The following is a 19,975-nucleotide window of genomic DNA, read 5'->3' on the forward strand; positions in this document are numbered from 1 at the left end:
AGAGTCTCATCTGTTTCTGCTTTTTGGGAGGAGTGACCTTAGCACACCATCCAAGTTCATGGAGCCTTTGAATATACTGGCACCTGGCACTCCTTGGAGTGTCTGTGGTCCCCAGGTTCAGATCATTGTCCTCCACACCCTCTTCCTACTAAGTCCCCTGAGACCAGCATCAGCTCTCTTCACACTTTAGGGGCACCAGAACCCTTGGAGGCCTTGCTAATTCAGTTTTTCTGAAGTGGGGCTGAGAATGTGCATTTCTGAAAGGTTCCCAGGAGTCCAGGTGGTGCGACAGCTATGTGCTCAGCTGCTAAATGAAGGCTGGTGGTTTGAACTCACCAGTCACCCTGCAGGAGAAAAGACCTGGTGGTCAACTACTGTAAAGATCTCTGCTGATAAGACCTCATGGGGCAGCCTTACCCTGTCCTGTGAGGTTGTGCTAAATCAGCAACGACTGGATGACAAAAACAACAAAACCCAAATGTCGCCAGGATATGGTAAAGCAGTTGGTCCCAGGCCCCTGTTTGCATAACTGACCTATGCTGCCCGAGATCTGGCTTCTGGGTTGTAGACTACTGCTGCTCATGAAATGAGCGCCTAGCTAAAGCCTCCAGCTTTTCAAGCAAAACGAGGCCTGTGGTCTTGTTTGGAATGCAAGAGCTCCTGATCTCTGCTTCTGGCCCTGCCGCATTTAAGAGCGGTGTGGGATCAACAGAACACAAGTCTCTGGGCTGGGGGTGGCCTGTGAGCCTGCCACTTCCACGTTGATGCTGCAGCTGGGAGGAAAGGCACTCTGGAGGGCTGGAGGAGGAAACGTGAAAGCCAGGCAAGGCCAGTAGCTGTGGGCGGATGAGACTGGGAAAGGGAGACAGGGGGCACGGCGTGGGTGGGTGACCTGGGGCAGGATGCTTAACCTCTCTGGGTCTCCATGCCTTAAATGGGCTCACAGGGCTGTTATGGGACTCCACTCTGAAAATACCAAAAGTAAGAGCTTAGAGCAGGGGCCGGCAGGCACTGCGCGCTCGATGGGCCTCCCACGGACTTATCCTGTGCTCAGTGTGTCTGAGGGTCAGGAAGAGGGGTACAAACCTCAGAAAGCTGTGCAGTGACCGAACAGCAGGGACACGTGCAGGCCCCCGCAGGACCTAACCAGGTGCTTCCAAACCCACTGCAGTTTGCTCCTCATCCCAAATTGTGTTTTCAACTCTTTATGAGCAGCCTCCCTCCCCTGGAAAGTAAGCTCCAAGGGGCAAAAAGGCCACCTATTACACACAATCGACTCCGAGCCTGAAACCCAGCCTGGAGCATGCTCGTGTTGCTGCTACCTGGTGTTGGGTCGAACACTGCCCGATGGTGAACCCACATGGAACACCGTGAAAGTCTGCCCAGCCCGCGTCGTCCACGGCCAGTAGACTAGATCACTGCAATGTTAGGTTTGCATTGCCTGATTTTCAGAAGTCGGTGGCCAGGTCTTTGTTCCTACTTTCTCTTAGTCTGGACGCTCTGCTGAAAATGTGTTTAGCAGTTCAGCAACACACAAGCCTCCACTGACGGATGGGCAGTGGCTTCACATGGGGGCACTGGCCAGGAATTGAACCCTAGTCTCCTTCAGGGAAGGCAAAGCTTCTACCACTGCCCGCAATCCTGGAACACAGAAAGTTCTTAATAAAATGACTTTGGAGGAGTGGAAGCAGATGAGCTCATTTCGCCCTCATGCAAACTCTGTGAAGTGGGTAAAGTATATCACATGCTCAACCTGATGATGTAAGAATGGAGGAAACAAGGGAGAAGGGGCAAGCGATGTGTGGGCAACACTTGGTCAGGACGGGCTGGTGCTGGCTCCTGAACCCATGGCTCAGGCCTCCAGATACTAAGACCTCTACCACAGAGGGGAAGAGGCATACCCCCTTCAGAGCCAGACGCCAGGGGCTCAAAGCCCCTTTCCAGAAGCTGCATGCCTGGGGCCTCTGCCATCCAGTTTCTGGGCAGGAAGGCCCAAGGGGCCCAGGCAGTGTTTCCGTACCTTATTGATGCTGAACTGCCCCTCAAAGCGGCAACCTGCCCCATTGTTCAGTGGGATCTTCATGGAGTTGTCGATGTGGCCCACCTCGTGCCTGCCCATCTCATCTTGAATGTCAAGGCCGACCACTGTGGAGCCCAAAACAGGAAAGTCAGACACACATGGAGAAGGCACAGGGGAGCTGGCCCCATGCCATGCATTTGTGAGGGGAAGGCCATGGGGTACTGAATGGGGTGTTTCCAGTCCCCACCCTCTGGGAGCTCACAGACTGTGACCCAAAGCCAGAGAGGAACTCATACGGCAGAGGAGAAGGGGGGGCTTCATGAAGAGGGATCAGCCCTGGGACTCTCCCGTTTCTGCCTGCAGTTGGAAAGGAAGGGGTGGGAAAGGAGTTGGGGGGAAACCAGCAGCTGATTGGGGCCAGGAATGAGGGTGCCAGGGAGCAGGGTGGCACTCTGTGAACCTGGAGGAGAGAGGGGAAGAGCACACACTAGGACATCACACTGGTGCTTTGTTTGAATAGCAGCTCTGCCTTCAACCGGCTCTGTGGCTTTGGCTGAATCACTTAAGCTCCCCATGCCTCAGCTTCTTTCTCCGTAACAGGGGCGTGATCCTCACGGACACTTCCCCGGCGCATGGAGATGAAAAACGTGCATACTGAATGCTGGCAGTGATTGCTGTCTCGCAGAGGGGCTCACTCATGCATCGTCATTCATCCCCGCCTTCCCTGACCCTGCGCCTGTTCCTGCAGGTCCTGTGCTCCCACAGGCCTTGCCCGTGGGAGCCTGAGCTTCCCTCGGTTCTTCGGGACATGAAATGGGAGATCTGGGGCCTGGAGTCCTGATCCCAACTGCCACGTGTCTCTCAACCTCTCATTGTGACTCGGTTTTCTGATCTGTAACCCAAGGCCAACGCCCTCCCCGAGACGTTGCAAGGAAGGTCCTCATAAACTCAGAGGTGTAGCTGTGTCCTTGGTGGGCCCATTAGAAGGCAGCTGGAAGCAATGTGAACGTGAGGCCACCTCAAAAGGGGCCGGATGGTCCCCCTGGGGATGTGATGGGTGACACTGAAGCTTAAGTTTAAAAAAAATGCTAGCAGGTCCCCCCTTGACTCAGCAGTCCCACCTCCACGCACAGACTCATGTCCAGGCATGTGCCCGGGGCTGCTCTGGGCGGCCTGACAGCTGGAAGCTACCCAGGGCCTGTCAACAGTGGTGCCCGGCGGTACATAGCCCGCATGGAATGTGGTACAGCAGGCACAGAGAACAAGCTCATCTGTGAGCGGGGTGGGGCGGCCGCTGAGAGCAGGGTGCCTGATGCCTGAGAACTAGCGTGGGAGTTGCCTCGATCCGTTGTCTGGCTCCTGAGCAAGTTACTTAACTGCTCTGTGCCTCCGTTTCCGCATCTCTTACAGACTGGTTGTGGGGTCCGCTCTTCACGTATGAGTGTGTGGATGTGTCTGTTCTCTGTGGGAAGGATGACAGGTAGTCCCGTCCTACCTACGGGGAAAGTGAAGCCCAGGGGGGTTTAAGGAACTTGTGTAAGATCCCACGGCAGAAAAATGAGCAGCGCATGAACCTGAGTCTCGAGGAGGTCTTGCTCCAGGGCCCGCATTCAGCCATTCCACTAAAGTCTCTCTCATCCTGTCCCCACCTTGGGGGCAAAAAGAAATGTAACATTTGGCAAGTCAATGATTTGTACAGCTCTAACTCAGTGATCGTGGCGGCACTCCCGCTGGATGCATCCAGCACCACTAGCCTTTTGCAAACGAGTCCACGCCCCCAACCTGAGGCTCACTGCCTGCCTTCCCACTCCTGGGATCCCCAGGACATGTGGTCTCTGTACAGTGCCGGTTCCGGATTGCTTTATGTAAATGGAGCACACAACGTATGCTCCACTGTGACCGACTCATTCACTCCGCATCAGGTTGTCGAGGTTCACCCACGTCAGAGCATGTGTCGGTCAGTCCGCCATTGCTCCTCCGACTGAGTGGTGCTGCGCTTCATGTAGGTGACAAAGGAGCCCTCGTGGCACTACTGGGTAGCGTGGGGCTGCTGACTGCAAGGCTGGCGGATCAAACCTATCCACTGCTCTGCGAGAGAAAGATGAGGCTGTCTGCGCCCATAAAGAGCTACAGCCTCAGAAACCCTAACTGGGTCGCTGGGAATTGACTTGCTGGCAGTGGTTGTTTACTGTCTGCTTGTTTTATATATAGCTCGAAAGACCAAGCCAACTTGGCTCGTCTCTGCCTTTTGGCCATTTGTGACGACGCTGCAGCAATAGCCTTGTGTGACAGCTGTGCCCGCTGCTTACCGTAGAGACTCGTGGATAAGCCGAGTGTCTCAGCACATTTTTAGTTGCAGTAGTGCAGGTTTTTGTGGTAAAATTAGGTGCCTCGGCTGATATTCGGGTCAGCTTATACTTGAGTATATATGGTATTTCCCTCTAGATCAGCGGTTCTCAACCTGTGGCGCATGACCCCTCTGGGGGTTGAACGACCCTTTCACAGGGGTGGCCCGATTCATAACAGTAGCAACATGACAGTGATGAAGTAGCAATGAACATAATGTTATGGTTGGGGGTCACCACCACATGAGGAGCTGGATGGAAGGGTCGCGGCATTGGGAAGGTCGAGGACCACTGCTCTGGAGGCTGTCACTGTTGAGTCTCTGCATGCTCAATTCCGTGACACCGATGACAGCCCACCTCCTTTCTGGAATGATTCCTTCCTTATCCACGCGAGGCTCCCTGAGATCCCTGTCTGAGTTTTTGAGTTTTTGTCAATTTGATCCTATATCAATTGTCCTTGAAAGAGTATAATGCTCGAGGCGAGGCAGACCTCTTTTATTGGTTCAACTTTTTAAAAGAAAATCATTTTATTGGGGGCTTTTGCAGCTCTTATAACATTCCGTACATCAATTGTATCAAGCATAATTGTACATACGTTGCCATCATCATTTTCTAAACATTTACTTTCTATTTGAGTCCTTGGTATGAGCTCCTCTTTTTTCCCTCCCTCTTTCCCTCCCACCCTTGTGACCCCTTCGCAAATTATAAATGATTTTCCTTTTTTAATCATTTTATTGGGGACTCACACAGCTCTTATCACAAGTCATCCATCCATCCATTGTGTCAAGCACATTTGTCCATTTGTTGCCATCATCATTCTCAAACATTTACTTTCTACTTGAACCCTTGATATCAGCTCCTATTTCCAGCCCCACTTACCCTCGTGACCCCATGATAAATTATAATTATTTTCACGTCTTTTTTTTCCATATCTTTTATTGACCACTGTCTCCCTTCACCCACGTTTCTATTTTTCATCCCTCTGGGTGTGGGTTAGGGGGTTATGTGTTGATCATTGTGATCGGTTCCCTATTCCTCTCCTCCCCCCACCCCTTGCCCCCTTCCCCCAACCCACTTCCCCCATCCTAGTATTGCTACTCCAATTTCTGTTCCTGAGGTTTATCTGACCTGTATTCCGTGTGTCGGGCGCTTTGATCTGTACCAGTGTACATGTTCCGGCCTAGTCAGAACTGAAAGGCAGGACTAGGGTCATGGTAGTGGGGGGTGAGGAAGCCTCAAAGAACCAAAGGAATATTGTGTGTTTCATAGGTGCTATGCTGTGCCCTAATTGACTCATTCCATCCTGTGACCCTTCTGTGAGGGGATGTCCCATTGTCTACAGATGGGTTTTGGGTCTTTGCTCCGACCCCCCTCATTCTCAACAATATGTGTTTTTGTTGTTGTGTGTCTTCTGATGCCTGTTACCTGATCCTATCGACACCTCATGATCGCACAGACTGGTGTGCTTCTTCCATGTGGGCTTGTTGCTTCTCTGCTAGATGGTGGCTTGTTTAACTTCAAGCCTTCAAAAGACCCCAGATGTTATACCTTTTGATGGTCGGGCACCATCAGCTTTCTTCACCACATTTGCTTATGTCTTCAGCGATTGTGTTGGGAAGGTGAGCATTCCCGAATCCCAGGTTGTTAGAACCAAGTGTTCTTGTGTTGAGGGAGGGCTTGAGCAGAGGCCCAAAGCCCGTCCACTTTCTCCATATATTGCTGTTTCACTTTTAAGATGATATTAGGGATATTTTTGGGTTAAGATTTCAAGATTATTTCAGGGCAATTGTTTCAGAGGTTCATCTGCACTCCATGGCTTCGGAAAAGCCCGTGAGAATCTGAAGTTCTGCTCTGCTTCCCTTCTGCCCCCCCCCCCTAACCCCACTGTCCCCAATTTTGAGCTGCACTCTGCTATGGACTCTTTGTTCACTAATGATAGCTGGGTACCACCGTCCATGTATCTGGTTTCATGGCAAAGGAGGCAGTCAGTCACACATTTCACACCCTCCTCCTGTTTCTGACCACTCTCCTCCTGCTGCCCCAAGGAGGAGAGAGCAACTGTGCCCAAGAAGACTGCTTGCCAGCTTTCACGGCCCGAGGCCAGTCCGCTGGGACCTCCCATGAAACCGTACCTCTAAATCAGCAAACAAGGAGCTAAAAACCCTACAAGGTGTTTCCTCCCTCCCCTGCTGCTCCTGGTAAGCACTAACAACTTTGGTCTCTATACATTTGCCTTTTCTTGCCTTTTTATACACATTTGTCCTTTTGTGATTAGCTTCTACTACCCACATTGAAGCATGTATCAACACTTCATTTCTCCTACTGGCTGAGCCGTAGTCCATTGTATGTTTGAGATCTTGTTTATCCATTTATCTTCTCATTGACTTCTAGGTTGTTACTACCCATTGGCTATGATGAGTATCACTGCCGTGACCATTGGTAGACAAGTTTCTTATTCAGTCTCCGCTTTCAAGCCCATCCCATTAGGATTGGAATTGCCTGTTGGGAAGCACCAGCTGCTCCTGAGGATAAAGATGGACGTTCTACTCCACTGACGAGTGACAGTCTCGGAAACTCCCATGGGGGAGTTCTAGCCTGTCCTATGGGGTTGCCATATAGCAGCTCTGCAAAATGTGATGGGCTCCTCAAAACATTAAAAATAGAATTGCTATAAAAAAATCAAACTCACTGCCATTGAGTGAATTCCAACACACGGCGATGGTGAGACTTGGTCTCATATGCTCTGATCAGGAAGGACTAGTCTCCAGAGAAGGAGAGCATGCTTGGTAGGGGGGCTTAGTGTAAACGAGGAAGAGCCTTGAGTGGCCAAAAGAGAAGGCCCTAATACAGCAGAGCTTGTGAGGAAGGTGTGGGGCTGTGCAGTTTCATCCTCCTGTACACGCGGTCCCTCTGGTCAGAACAGGCGGGACAATACCTAACAACGCGTCTGCAAGTTGTTGAAGGTTTACTGATGTGTTGGTTATTAGATTCTTGTTATGATCCCCCAGTTGGTGGCTCGTCTTCTCCCTGCTTTGGTAAGGTCTTCTGTTGAACAAACTTTTCACTTTTCACGAAGCCCCATTCTTTCGGTTTTTGTGCTTTTGTTACTGTATTAGATTATCCATTGTTGAATGTCCCGTCTGACACTGTTGCTCTTGCTTATTCTTCTAAGAATTTTCTGGCTTGAGCTTGCACATTTAGGACCTTAGTTCATTTTGAATTTTTGTGTATGGCATGAGGCATGGATCTGGTCTAATTTTTTCTGCATTTGGAAATCCAATTTTCCCAGTACCATTAATTGAAGAGCCTCTTTCCCTATTGAATGAGCTTAACACCCTTGTCAAAAGTCAATTGATTATAGATGTGTGGGTTTATTTCTGGGCTCTCAATTTTATTCGTTGTCTATCTATTTATTGATTATTCTAACTGTGTAAACCTCAAACAAAATCAAAATCAAAACCAAACTCATTGCCACTGAATCAATTCTGACTCACAGCGACCCTGTTGGGAAGGATGGAACTGCCCCTGTGGGTTTCCAAGACTATAACTCTTTACAGGGGTAGAAAATCTCATCTTTCTCCTGCAGTGTGGCTAGTGATTTTGAACTGCTGACCTTGTGGTTAGCAGTCCAATGTGTAGCCCACGATGCCAGCAGGGCTTTCATAGCTGTATAGAACCAAACTCATTGCCATTAAGTCAATTCTGACTCCCAGCAACCTGATAGGACAGGCTAGAACTGCCTCTGTGGGTTATGAGATCTTACAGTACAAGGCAGAACTGGCCCTGTCAGTTTATGAGACTAACTTTTTACTAGATTCGAAAACTTCATCGTTCTCCCTCAGAGTGGCTGATGGTTTCGAATGGATGACCTTGCAGTTAGCAACCCAATGTGCAACCGTTACACTGCCAGAGCTCCTCTTTGTACGTATAAGTATGTGTTCAAACCAGGAAATGTGTCTTACTAGGTTCTCTTTCTATAATGTTTTAGCTACTTGTAGTCTTTTGCCTTTCTCTGTATAAAGTTGATATTTGGATTTTCTATTCCTGTAAAGAAAGCTGTTGGAATTTTGGTTGGGATTTCAATGAATCTATAGATTGCTTTGGGCAGTATTGATAGCGTAACAATATTAAATCTTCTAATCCATAAACATGGGACATCTTTCCATTGATTTAAAAACCTTTAAGCTCCTTCAGGAATTTCATATTTTTAATTGTACATTCCTGGTTAGATTATTCCTAGGTATTTTATTCTTTTAGATCAAGGGTGGGGAACGTAAAGCCCTCCAAATCCTGTCTCACCAAAAAGAAGTAGTCCCAGCCACCACTGTAAAGATGAGGTGACTAAATGATAGCCCAGTATGAGCGATGTGATAAATATCCGAATTGCCCTTGGCAGAAAAAAGGCTCCCCACCCACTTTAGATGCCATTGTAAGTGAAATTAGTTCCTCAATTTCCCTTTCAGAATTCTCATCGTTGGTATATAGAAATCCAGGTGATTTTCGTTTGCTGGCCTTGTCCCCTGCAACTTTGCCGAATTCCTTTACTAGTGCTCCAAGTTCTGTAAGTTTTCTCGTGGACTCTTTGCGGTTTTCTACATATGAGCATATCACTCTGAACGAGAGAGAAATTAACGTCCTCATTCCCAGTCGATGCCTTTTATCGCTATCTTACTGCTCTGGCTGGAACTTCTGAGACCACGCTGACCAGAACTGGTGACGATGCACTCAGACTTTCTCATTCAGAGTCACCTTGCCTGCTGACATTTCATATTTCCCCCAAATCATATGGAGGAATTTCCCTTCTATCCTAATCTTCTTGAGGGTTTTTAATCAACCATGGGTGTTGGATTTTATCAAATGCTCTTTTTTTTTGCAACCAGAGATGATCACATAGTTATTTTTTTGTTCTATTGATGTGGCATATAATGGTGATTGACTTCCTAATTCTGAACCGGCCCTGCACCTCTCACCTTATGTCACCCAAAGGATTCAGGAGAGAGCCCGCCCAAAGCCAAAGCTGAGCAGATGGCAACTGTAGCTGCTAATGGACTAATATTACTTTATACTGTAAGAATATTCCAAAATAGTCACTGAACAAAAACTAAACAAGTGAGAATCCAGGACAGATAAACCCCTCAGGACCAATATTGAGAGTAGCCATACCAGGAGGGGAAGGTGGGGGGAGAAAAGGGGAACTGATCACAAGGATCTACATATAGCCTCCTCCCCCCCAGGGGGATGGACAACAGAAAAGTGGGTGAAGGGAGATATCGATTAGTGTAAGACATGAGAAAATAATAATAATTTATAAATTATCAAGGGTTCATGAGGGAGGGAACGTGGGAGAGAGAGGTGAAAAAAATGAGAAGCTGGTACCAAGGGCTCAAGTAGAAAGAAAATGTGTTGCAAATGACAATGGCAACAAATGTACATGGATGCTTGACACAATGGATGGATGGATGGATTGTGATAAGAGTTGTATGAGCCCCCAATAAAATGATTTTAAAAACCCCAGCAAACTAAACAAGTAAGGTTCCTTGTAGTGGGTCCCCAATATGTAAAAATAAAACACTCTAAATACGACATGTTTACTTACACACACACACACACAGCCAGAAAGCGGTCCATAACTGCTAATGGCGTCTTCCTGAGGAGGATAGTGTTGTAGGGAATACTAAGGGAACCAGGGTGATGTTTACCTTTTCTTTGTATATTTCTGTATTTTAAAAAATAAAATGGATTCCTGTATCACTTGTGTAATAAAAATATTTATTTTTAAAAGCATACGATGTGCTTGTACGTGCAGTATGATCGCAGCCGTGTTTAAAAATGCACAGACGGAAGGCCAACAAGGGGGAGTTACGTCAAAGCCACCAACCAACACCAGTGCGGGGAGGCAGAATCCTGGGCAGTTTCCTCCTGCTCGGCTTCTCTGGATTTTCCACAGGCAAGATCATTAGCATGTATTTTATAATAAAATCTAAAGTTCTTTTAAGGCAGAGCCAAGGTGCTGTGGAGCAGCAGAACCAGGGGTCCAGGTGGAAAACAGGGTGGGGTGGGGTGGGGTGGGGTGACACAGCCAGTAGCCTGAGGCCGCGCCTGGCCCCTGCTAGGCCGTTGCCCAGAGTTGGGCCAGAGCCTGGAACCACATCCCTCCCCCTGCCCTGTGCCCCACTGTTCCCAGTCCTCTGTCCTGACTAGGAATTTCCTGCTTCCAGAGACACAACCAACTCCTGAATGAGAAGCTGCCAGATGAAGTATTTTTCTAAGGGCAAAAGAAAATATAAACATAAAACCAAGCTATTTCAACAGGTTCCCTGGCGCAGCGCCCACAGTAGATTCAATCCCATGACGTACTTCCCCCAGAACTCCAGAGCAAGGACAGAGCCTTGTCTTAGCTGGAGACTCACCCAGTGTTCTGCCCTTCTGTACTGAGGGACGGAGGGGGGGGTGGGTGCGCACGGGGATGGAAGCAAGGAAGTCCTGCAGCTGGTGGCAGCCAGGCTGGGGCAGAGAGAGACAGAGCCCTAGTCCTCCTCTCACTAGGCCCATCCAACCACTCCGGCCAGAGGCCACTCTACAGATGAGGAAACCGAGGCCTGAAGAGTCATTTTAGCCAAAGTCCTAGCGTTAGCCAGCAAAGCAGCTGGAATGGGATTCCACATCAAATTTCAAATGAATTGCTTTTATGCGAATAACTCGTCCCCTGGTCAAAACAAACAAACAAATAAATAAACAGAGTGGGACATCAGAAGGAGGTTTCCTTCTCTCCCTGTAACAGATGCTGCCCTTGGTCAGGCAGCTTCAGCAGGTACAGGTTGGCTGTTAGCAACGCCAGCCCTATCCCTTCTCAGGTGACTGCTCTTAGCTGATTGGACATCTCCTGGCCTGAACATGCTTGGGAGGGCTTATGATGCCCACCACCGTGTCCACCTCCCACGCACACACCTGCAGCCATTAGTCAACAATAGGGGGCAGTGACAGTCTGGCCCCTTGCTCCTGGTGCTGTTTACAGCCAGAGCTCCAGTGGGGTCAGCCTGAGATGAGACTCCAGCTGACCACACACCTTTGCTTATTTCCTATCCTGCCTTGCTCCCAGCTCAGACTCTTCCTTAGGGACTGTGACTGAAGGTGCCCTGCTGTGACTGCTAACTATCCAGAGGGCACAAAGGGCATGCACGCTGACCCCATTTTCTCCTCTACAGCAGGAGGAGAGCACCGTAAGCTGTCTGCAGCCTGCCTGTTCAAGTAGCGTCCCCAGCTGCTGCTTCCAGTCTGCACACAGGTCTGCCTGCAGGAGGCGTCTTGCTGGAGAGGGGGCTGTTGGGGATACTCACATTCGCAGTGCAAGTTAGGTAAGCTGATGTTCAGGGTGACGTCAATTTTGCCCCCGCTGTTCTTGTCCGGATCATCCACGTAGAGCTCGTTCACGCTGAGGGAGGAATAAACAGAGGCCTTTACTGAGATGGGGCCTAGGGCTGCTGCAGAAGTCGGGCAAGGCACCTTCCCTGGGTGGCTATCATGTGGGCAAAGGCAGCACCAGCTCAGGCACAGGGAGGGGCAGGTCCCTTCTCAGGTGTTGTGCCTGTCAGGTAGTCACGTTCAAATCCTGGCCATGGCACCTACAATGTGAATTTGAGCATGAACTTGGGCACCTACTATGTGAACTTCACCTTGGTGACTCCTATCTGTTCACTGTGGACAATACTACCCACTGTTGGAGGGGTGACTCAAACAATTAAATGTGAAGCGTGGGTCTTACTGGGATTGGGGACAATAGGCACATGAGCATGACTCCCTCCTCTTTTGAGATCCCTTTGCATGCAACTGGGAAGCCGAGACTTCTCCAACCCTAACAGAAGCCCAGACATGACTCTGTGTTGTCGTTTTAGTTTCCTGTTGACTATCACCGACACAGAAGTGGCAAAATAATTCACTGTTTTTACTGTTCCAGAGGCCAGGGGTCTTTACAACAGGGCTGCACAGCTCCCTCTGGACAAATCCACTCCTCGGCCTTTGTCATCTTCTCGAGGCACCGGTACCCTTTGGCTCATGGTCCCCTCCTACTTTTAAAGCCAGCAGTGTGACATCTACACTCCCACTGCAGCCTCGTCTGAGGACCATTGAGATTCCATTGGGCCCATTTGGCCCACCTTGAGTCATCTCTCCAGCTCATGGTCCTAACTGAACCACACCTGTAAAGTTCCCTTTGCCATGGTCCATAATAGCAACTCTCAACATGGGAGTTGCAACCCCCTTTTGGGGTCAAACGACCTTTCACAGGGGTCGCCTGATTCATCACAGTAGCAGAATGACAGTTATGAAGTAGAAACGAAAATAATGTTATGGTTGGGGGGGGTCACCACATCATGAGGAACTATATGAAAGGGTCGCGGCATTAGGAAGGTTGAGAACCACTGGTTTGTAACATATTTATAGGTTCTGGGGCCAAGGCTGGGGGCCAAGGATAGGTGACTGCAGACAACTATGTCACCTTGTTGCCAGGGCAGAAGATGGAACAGAACAATGCTGCGATCTGCTAGCACACAGTTCTTCAACAAAGGGCCTGCCAGGTGGTCAGTTCAAACTCACCGGTAGCTGCAAGGGAGCAAGATGAGGCTGTGTGGTCCTGTACAGTCACACTCCTGTACACCCTACATATCGAAACAGATTCCGTGGCAGTGGGTTTGATTCGGGTTTAATCCCTGCCAGGCCCGAGAGAAGTAGTTTTGCCCTCATGGGGCGCACAGCCTCATTAGAGAGGGCACCGGTGGGCAGTGGCTACTGAGTTGCTTCTGGCCAAGGTGATCCCATTTCTGTCAGAGTAAAACTGCTCCCAAGAGTTTTCAGTGGTCCACTGTTCAGAAATATGCCACCAGACCTTTCTTCCAAGGCACTGCTGGGTAGACTCGGACCTCCAACATTTGGTTGGCAGCCGACATTACACCAGCAGGGAGCCTGAGCTCAGGGCCAGTGCCACAAGATGCCTGGCCGAGAGGCCTCCACTGGGGGCAACGGCCGGCCCGGGCTACTTTGAACCTTGGTGAGGCTGTCCACAGGCTGCGACAAAAAGGCGGCTTGCCATCCCTGAATAAGCACTCTGCAAGAAGGCTTTCTTTGTAAGCGGCCACATACTCAGAACAGAACACGTCATTCCAGGGCAAGGAATTTCAAATTGACAGAGAACCTGCCTTTGTGAGTACGGCACCTGGTGTGAGACAAGTGTGAGACAAAACTGGGCGGGCTCAGAGAGCCCAAGGGCTGTCTGACTGTGACATGCACAGAGCTCCGCCGAAGCGCCTCATCTTCAGGCCGCTGCCCCCAGGCGCTGACCTAAAGGAGTCCTCATCTGGGAGCGCTGTGATGCGCGTTGGAGTTATCCCATCTGCTCCACTGAAATGTCTTGATCCCCATTTTTACACGTGAAGCGGAGGCTCCAAGAGGCTGAGTCCCACCAAAGTCACACAGCAGAAAATGGTAGAACCCAGGGTCCAAGTCAGGCCTGAGCCCCACGTCTCCTTGGTCCCATATTGCCTCCTTTGCTCCTCAGCTCCACAGTCATGGGAGAAAAGGTGGTAGGCTCACCCTCAAGACCCCGGGGTGTGTGGTGTGTGTGTGTGTGTGTGTGTGTGTGTACCAAAACCAAACACGGACCATTGCTGTAGACTCATCTCTAACTCATGGGACCCCATGTGTCAGAGATGGGCGTCAATGGGTATGACCTTTTGGAAGACTGCCTGGCCTTTCTTCTGAGGTACTTCTGGATGGATTTGAACCACCAGCCTTTAGGTCCATAGCCAAATGTTTAACTATTTGTGCTACCTGGGGACTGGGAAGGCACGGGACATGAAGAGCAAATGAGCTATGGGAGAGACAGGCAGGTTATAGGAGCTGAAACTTGAGAAGGGATTGCTCTACTGCCAAGAGCTCCTCCTTAGCCGTCAGCACCTAATTTCTACTGCGGGCTGAATTTGTAAGTCCAGAGGGTGGTTGAGTAAGGAGGCTGCTGGGTGATTAAGGAAATCGTCACCGAGGGAGGGCAGGCTCCGGCTTCTGTGCTCAGCCCAGTGAGCCGGTTCCTTGAAGTCTCTCACCATTTCCACCGGGGCAGGTGGGGACCTTTGCGTATCACTGAGGGATTGTGGGATGATGTCACCCCTGCCAATCCTCTGGAGTGATCTCAGTGAAGAGCAAGGTGAATCCCAGGTGTGGTTCCTGCAGCTGAGCTCACCGTGCAGGCCCCAAGAGGCCTCTCCTAGCCCATCAATCCCTGTCTTCCAAACCAGAAAAGGTGGAGTGGCCGGACCCTCGGGGCTGCCAGCTGCCCAGCACACAGGGCCCTTGCTGTAGGGAGGAGAGGCTGTGCCGGCCAAGCTGGTTATGTAAGGGACGGGCTGGCTGCTTGCGGCTCCTTCCTGGAGGGTGTGGGGAAAACACGTTCAGCTCCAGTGCTGCCTGATGAGGTCAATCCAGCCCAAAGCTCCGGGCGGCTGGCTTCCTGCCACCTGGCCCTGCCTCATGCCCGCCCACAGCCCCCACGCACAGGTGCGGGCGAGCCAAGGCTGATTGGCTTTATGGCTGATTTTATAAAGCCAATGGCCAGTCGGTCAGACATCGGCCCACATGGAAGACAGTGTACACTAGTGTTTGGGGCCCTCTGGGCAAGGCGGGGGACCCATGGGACAGTGGCAGACAGAGGTGGCTGTCTGCCTGGTTCTGCTGATTAGGTGCTGGGGCACCTGGGATGGAAGGATTGCTTCGCCACTTTGAGCTCGTTTCTTTGACTGTAAAAGCTTTCTATGAAATTTCAAAGGGCAACATCAGTGTATGATACTGCATCAAGAGTGGCCGGGGATCCCGACTGGGACTGTGCACAAAGGACCCTTCTAGAAGGAAGGAAGTGACTCCCGTCCTAATGTGAATGGCGGTTGCGCTGGTGTGCACCCATGTTATGGTTGATCAGTCTTGCCCCTCACAGATGCGGGCGTGTGCCAACGACACAGCAGAGCCTGCAGAAGCTGGAAATCACCAGAGAGAACACCACGAATCTTTGCACCGATGGAGAGCGACAGAGAAGTGCTAAGACTTCACTCTGTCAAAGGCAGAGGACCTCTGAGACCCGGAAAACATGTCGTCCCTTCAAGTTCTGCCCCCACAGGCTTCACCCCCGTGTGAGGGGTGCCAAAAAGGCCGAGGGGAAATGAAAAGACCAGTGGAATTTTCCCGTGCGCCCTTTGAAGCCCTGTGTGTATAACCCACGGCCACGCAATCTATTCTGACCTGTAGGGTCTACCTCATTAGGGAAAAGAAAAGGACTGAGAGGGAGAGAGGATGGGAGGCAGAAGGGGCACCGAGGGCTGAGGACGTTAGCTTCTCCCCAGCTTTCTTTGGGGATTAGCCAGCAAGGTGGCCCGCTCAGGCAGGCAGGCAGGCAAAGGTGGGTCTGTATTTTTCCTTTGAAGGGTTAGAACAGGCCCTTCATGATCAAGGCATAGGTTCAAAATCAGGCTTTGCTGCCTACTAGGGTTTTTGCCTTTGTCAGCCTCAGTTTCCACAGAAGTAAAACGGGGATAATCAGTAACTATATCACAGGCTCGCCGAGAAGGTTGATGAGATCCGAGGCATTGGCATGGTGCTTGGAAAACAGGTGCTCAGTGAGCTCCCTCTATTTCTGTCATGCCATCAGTGTTGATGTTTACTGAGTGGAGAAAGACCGTAGGCACGAATGGTACCCACTTCACAGCACTGTGGGGAAGACCGACATGTCGGGCACTTAGCGCAGTCCTTAGTGTATTCTAGTTTGCTGCTTTCAGCCACTCTCACGATGCCCTGGAAATCATGGGGACCCTATACACAAACGCTCCCCATTACAGGTTGCAGACAGGACTTCTGAGATAATTATTTGGTTGATTTTTACAAGTAGATCACCAGGCCTGTCTTCCTAGTTCGTCTTAGTGTAGAAGCTTTGCTGAAATCTGTTCAGCATCGTGGAAACATATAAACCTCCCTTGACAGATGGGTGGTGCTTGCCCATGAGAGGTGTAGTGCCCAAGGATTGAGCCCATGTCTGCCGCATGGCAAAGTGAAAAGTCTACCACTGAGCTACTGCGGTATCCTAAGGCTTCCAGAAAAGCTGGCATTGCTGAAGGCTGATTAGAGGAGTTGGCCCAGAATGGCAGCACCTGGCCGCATGCTGGGATCATTTACAGGTACTACTTAGTTTCTCACGGTAAGTCAGTGCTCAATAGGGCTTACTGCTCTCTCTTCACACAGGACACAACCTTGCTCAGAGGATGAAACAAGACTGGCCAATCACGACCACAGGAAAGAGCAGGCTCTGAACCCAGATCCACCCGAGCCCAGAGAATACATTAAAAAAAAAAATCATTTTATTAGAGGCTCGTACAATTCTTATCACAATCCATACACACATCAGCTGTGTCAAGCACATTTGTACATTCGCTGCCCTCGTCATTCTCTCCACTGAGAATCCATTCTTCTGTCTGGAAGGAGCCCAGGTGACAGTGGTGAAGCACCCACCTGTGAACCAAAAGGCCAGCAATTTCAACCCACCAGCCACTCCGCGGGCGAGAGAGGCAACAGTCTGTTTCCATCAAGGTGTTCAGCCTTGGACCCTACGGGGCAGGTGTACTCTTCCGGAGGGTCACTATGAATCAGCACAGACTGGATGGTGATGGGCCTGACGGGGGTAAACGGTCTGGGTGGGGCAGACGTCAAGTACAGACTGAGAGACAAATGGCCCCCAAGAACCCTGTGATACAAGGGTCTCTGCCTGCCATCCTCTTTAGAGGCCCCTTAAGCCCGTAGCCCAGGTGCCTGCAAGGCCCACTCCCTGTGTGCCCCACAGATGTCTTCTGCATTTCTTCCACTCGCCTCACCTCAGTGGCCCTCAGCCTGGCTCCCTCGTGAGGATGGGGCTCCCTGAGTGGACGAACAAGTCCGTGCAGGGAGGAGGGAGGGAGGAGGGGGCCTAGGTGCGCAGGCTGATCTGGGCCAGTGAGTCCCTGTGCTGAGAACTCCCGGACTCCTCGGACTCCTCAGACTCCTCAGCGGGGCGTGAGCTGGTGGAGTGAGGCACATTCCAGGGGTCAGGCAGCCAGCCCAGTGGTGGCCATGTCAGGGTGGGGGTGGGGGGCCGGGGAGAGGCAGGAGGGGGCTGGAGGGGTGTGGGGGTGGAGCACAGGCATAGAGGTAGGATGTAATGGATTCTAGGCTGAGGCGTGGGTCTGATGACGTCTATGGAAAACAATTTTATTTACTTTTAGAAGAGCGCATGAATAGTTGAGATTCCTGCCCGGAATCATTGCCCTCCACCATGCTGAATACTTTGATTTAATGGAAACTTACATAGCGGCGGGGCCCTGCAGAGTTGTGGGAAGAGCGTCTTGTACGTTATGCACACATGTCTCGGCCCCTGGAGTTTTAAAAGCTGACACTTGCAGGAGAAAGTAAGTACATCTATTCTCTGTCAGGTGGATATCCAAAAAAATTTCCTCAGCATCCCCTTGGGTCCTGTCTGCCCACCGCGGCCTCATTCAAGCCCCCCCGGACCTCTGCCTACAATCATTGCCTGGTCTTAGCCCCTAGGGTCATCTCCACTCCAATCCATCTTCAAAAGAGTGCTTCATAAGGCTCTCCCTACAGACAGGCAGGCATTCAGGCCTTCAGCTAAGAGGATTGTCTCAGCCCCTGATCTGAGCTCCCCAGGCTGCCGGGTGGGGCCCTCTGCACTCAGGAGGCGGCTCAGCTCCTGGTCTTGGGTCAGCCAGTGGCCTCCCCAAGCTGGGTCTGCTATGGGAAGCAAGAGTTTCCTTCTTTGAGTTTGAGGACAACGCTTGTGGTGACCTCCAACTCCCTGCCCTGGAGCGCTGGTTTGCCTACTTGGCCATTTATTCCAGAAGGGTCCCCAGCAGTCCTCCAGGAGAGTCTGACCAGGAGGCCGTGGTGGGTGAGTGACAGAACTCTCCCCTCCCATGCCAGAGACTTGGGTTCGATTCCTGGCCAATACACCACCTCCCCTCGCCCTCTACCCACTGGCTGTCAGTGGAGGTTCGCCAGACGAAGCTGGACTAGGAAGAAAGGCCTGGCGACCCACTTCAGAAAATCAGTCAATGGAATGCTTGCGGAGCAGGAGGGTCTGAGCCCCTGGGGATGGCGAGGGACTGGTCAGTGTGGTGGCCACTGTATGTGAGGGCACTGTGTGTTGGGGCTGGCTTGTTGGCAGCTAACAGCCCATGCTCCCGGGTTTCTGAAATGCCCTGGGCTGGAAGGGAGGATGTGCTGAGTCTGGGCTCTGGTGCTGGGCAGACCCGGTTGTGGCTCTGCTTCCACCACTTACTAACCTTGTGTGACTCTAGTCACCAGCTTTAGCCTCCTAGTGCCTCAGTCCTCCCCATGGTCAAGGGGGGCCAACAGTCATCTCTCATTCAAGGTTGGTTTGTTTTGATGATTCCCTGAGGGGATCATTATCAAGCATTATGCCTGGTGGCTGGCACATAATCCAGTTAAATCCTAACTGTAAAGTGTAATAAATTGTATTGCCCTACAAGCACCCATGGGAGTTCTAGTTACTTCATTTTATTGCTCTGTCTCTAAGGTTATGACCAAGAGTGGCAGGAGCCAGGCTGTACACGGCCGGGGCGGAGCCTTGTGTGGCCCGTTCTCTAAGGAGGGGGTGTGCCCTTGAACCTCAGTGCCCCCACACCTGTGGTCATTTCCCTCGGGTAATTACTGACCTGTCCAAAGCCCATGCAAACATGCCTCCCACCCCACGGTGCTCAGCCAGAATAAGCATCTTATGGCACCGGAACCACAGGCCGGGGTTGAAGAGCTGTTGACCCTATCAGGGGTGACCTCATTTCCTTGCGTTACAATCTCAGGGGGGCTGACGTGTGGTGGTCACTAAACGGCCTGGGCAGGCCACCTCCCCAGGAGAGAGAGCCTGGCCTTTGGCTCTTCCTAAACCCGCAGCGGTTCTTGGAAGTGTGGGGGTGGGGGAATCAGAGATATTTCTGACAACGGGATGCTCCTCCACCAGGAGCCTCCGGAGTTTGGGGCTCTGGGGAGTCTTCCCCCTTTAGGCACTCTCAAGTCATGGCGAAGAGGCAGCTGAGAAGGAAGGGGTGGGGTTAGGGTACCTTGCCATTTTGTTGTCATAGTTTTAAGCTGGAATTATTTAAATTTTTTGACTTGTCTACTTTGGAGATTTTTGACTAATAAACTGGAACTTTTTTTGGTAATTGTGTTGAACTATATAAGACATAAAAATGGCCATCTTGCATTCTGTGATGCTCACCTCCTGACACGATTGCTAAAGACAAAGTAGGTGCATCAGCAAATGTGGTGAAGAAAGCTGATCAAAAGATATATCACTGGGGTCTTAAAGGCTTGAAGATAAACAAGCGGCTATCTAGCTGAGAAGCAACAAAGCCTACATGGAAGAAGCACACCAGCCTGTGTGATCATGGGGTGTTGATGGGATCAGGGATCAGGCATCAAAGACCCAAAACAAAAAATCATATTGATGCGAATGAGAGGGAGGGTGGAGTGGAGACCCAAAGCCCATCTGTAGACATTGGACATCCCCTTA

General features: G+C 50.9%; 1 protein-coding gene across 1 annotated transcript in view; it reads right to left on the bottom strand.

The window, feature by feature from the left end:
- Positions 1-19,975, bottom strand: part of ERGIC1 (endoplasmic reticulum-golgi intermediate compartment 1) — a 137,213-nt gene that overhangs the window by 43,529 nt on the left and 73,709 nt on the right. Inside the window, exons 4-5 of the mRNA XM_045284868.1 lie at positions 11,703-11,797; positions 2,021-2,145 (exon numbers count right to left, since the gene is read on the bottom strand). Of these exons, the coding sequence (XP_045140803.1) occupies positions 2,021-2,145; positions 11,703-11,797 (220 nt within the window). The remainder of the gene's footprint in view (positions 1-2,020; positions 2,146-11,702; positions 11,798-19,975) is intronic.

The sequence above is a fragment of the Echinops telfairi genome, unplaced genomic scaffold (genome assembly GCF_000313985.2).
Source record: "Echinops telfairi isolate 266 unplaced genomic scaffold, ASM31398v2 ScPeMD7_7469;HRSCAF=8507_0, whole genome shotgun sequence".
Lineage (NCBI taxonomy): Eukaryota > Metazoa > Chordata > Mammalia > Afrosoricida > Tenrecidae > Echinops > Echinops telfairi.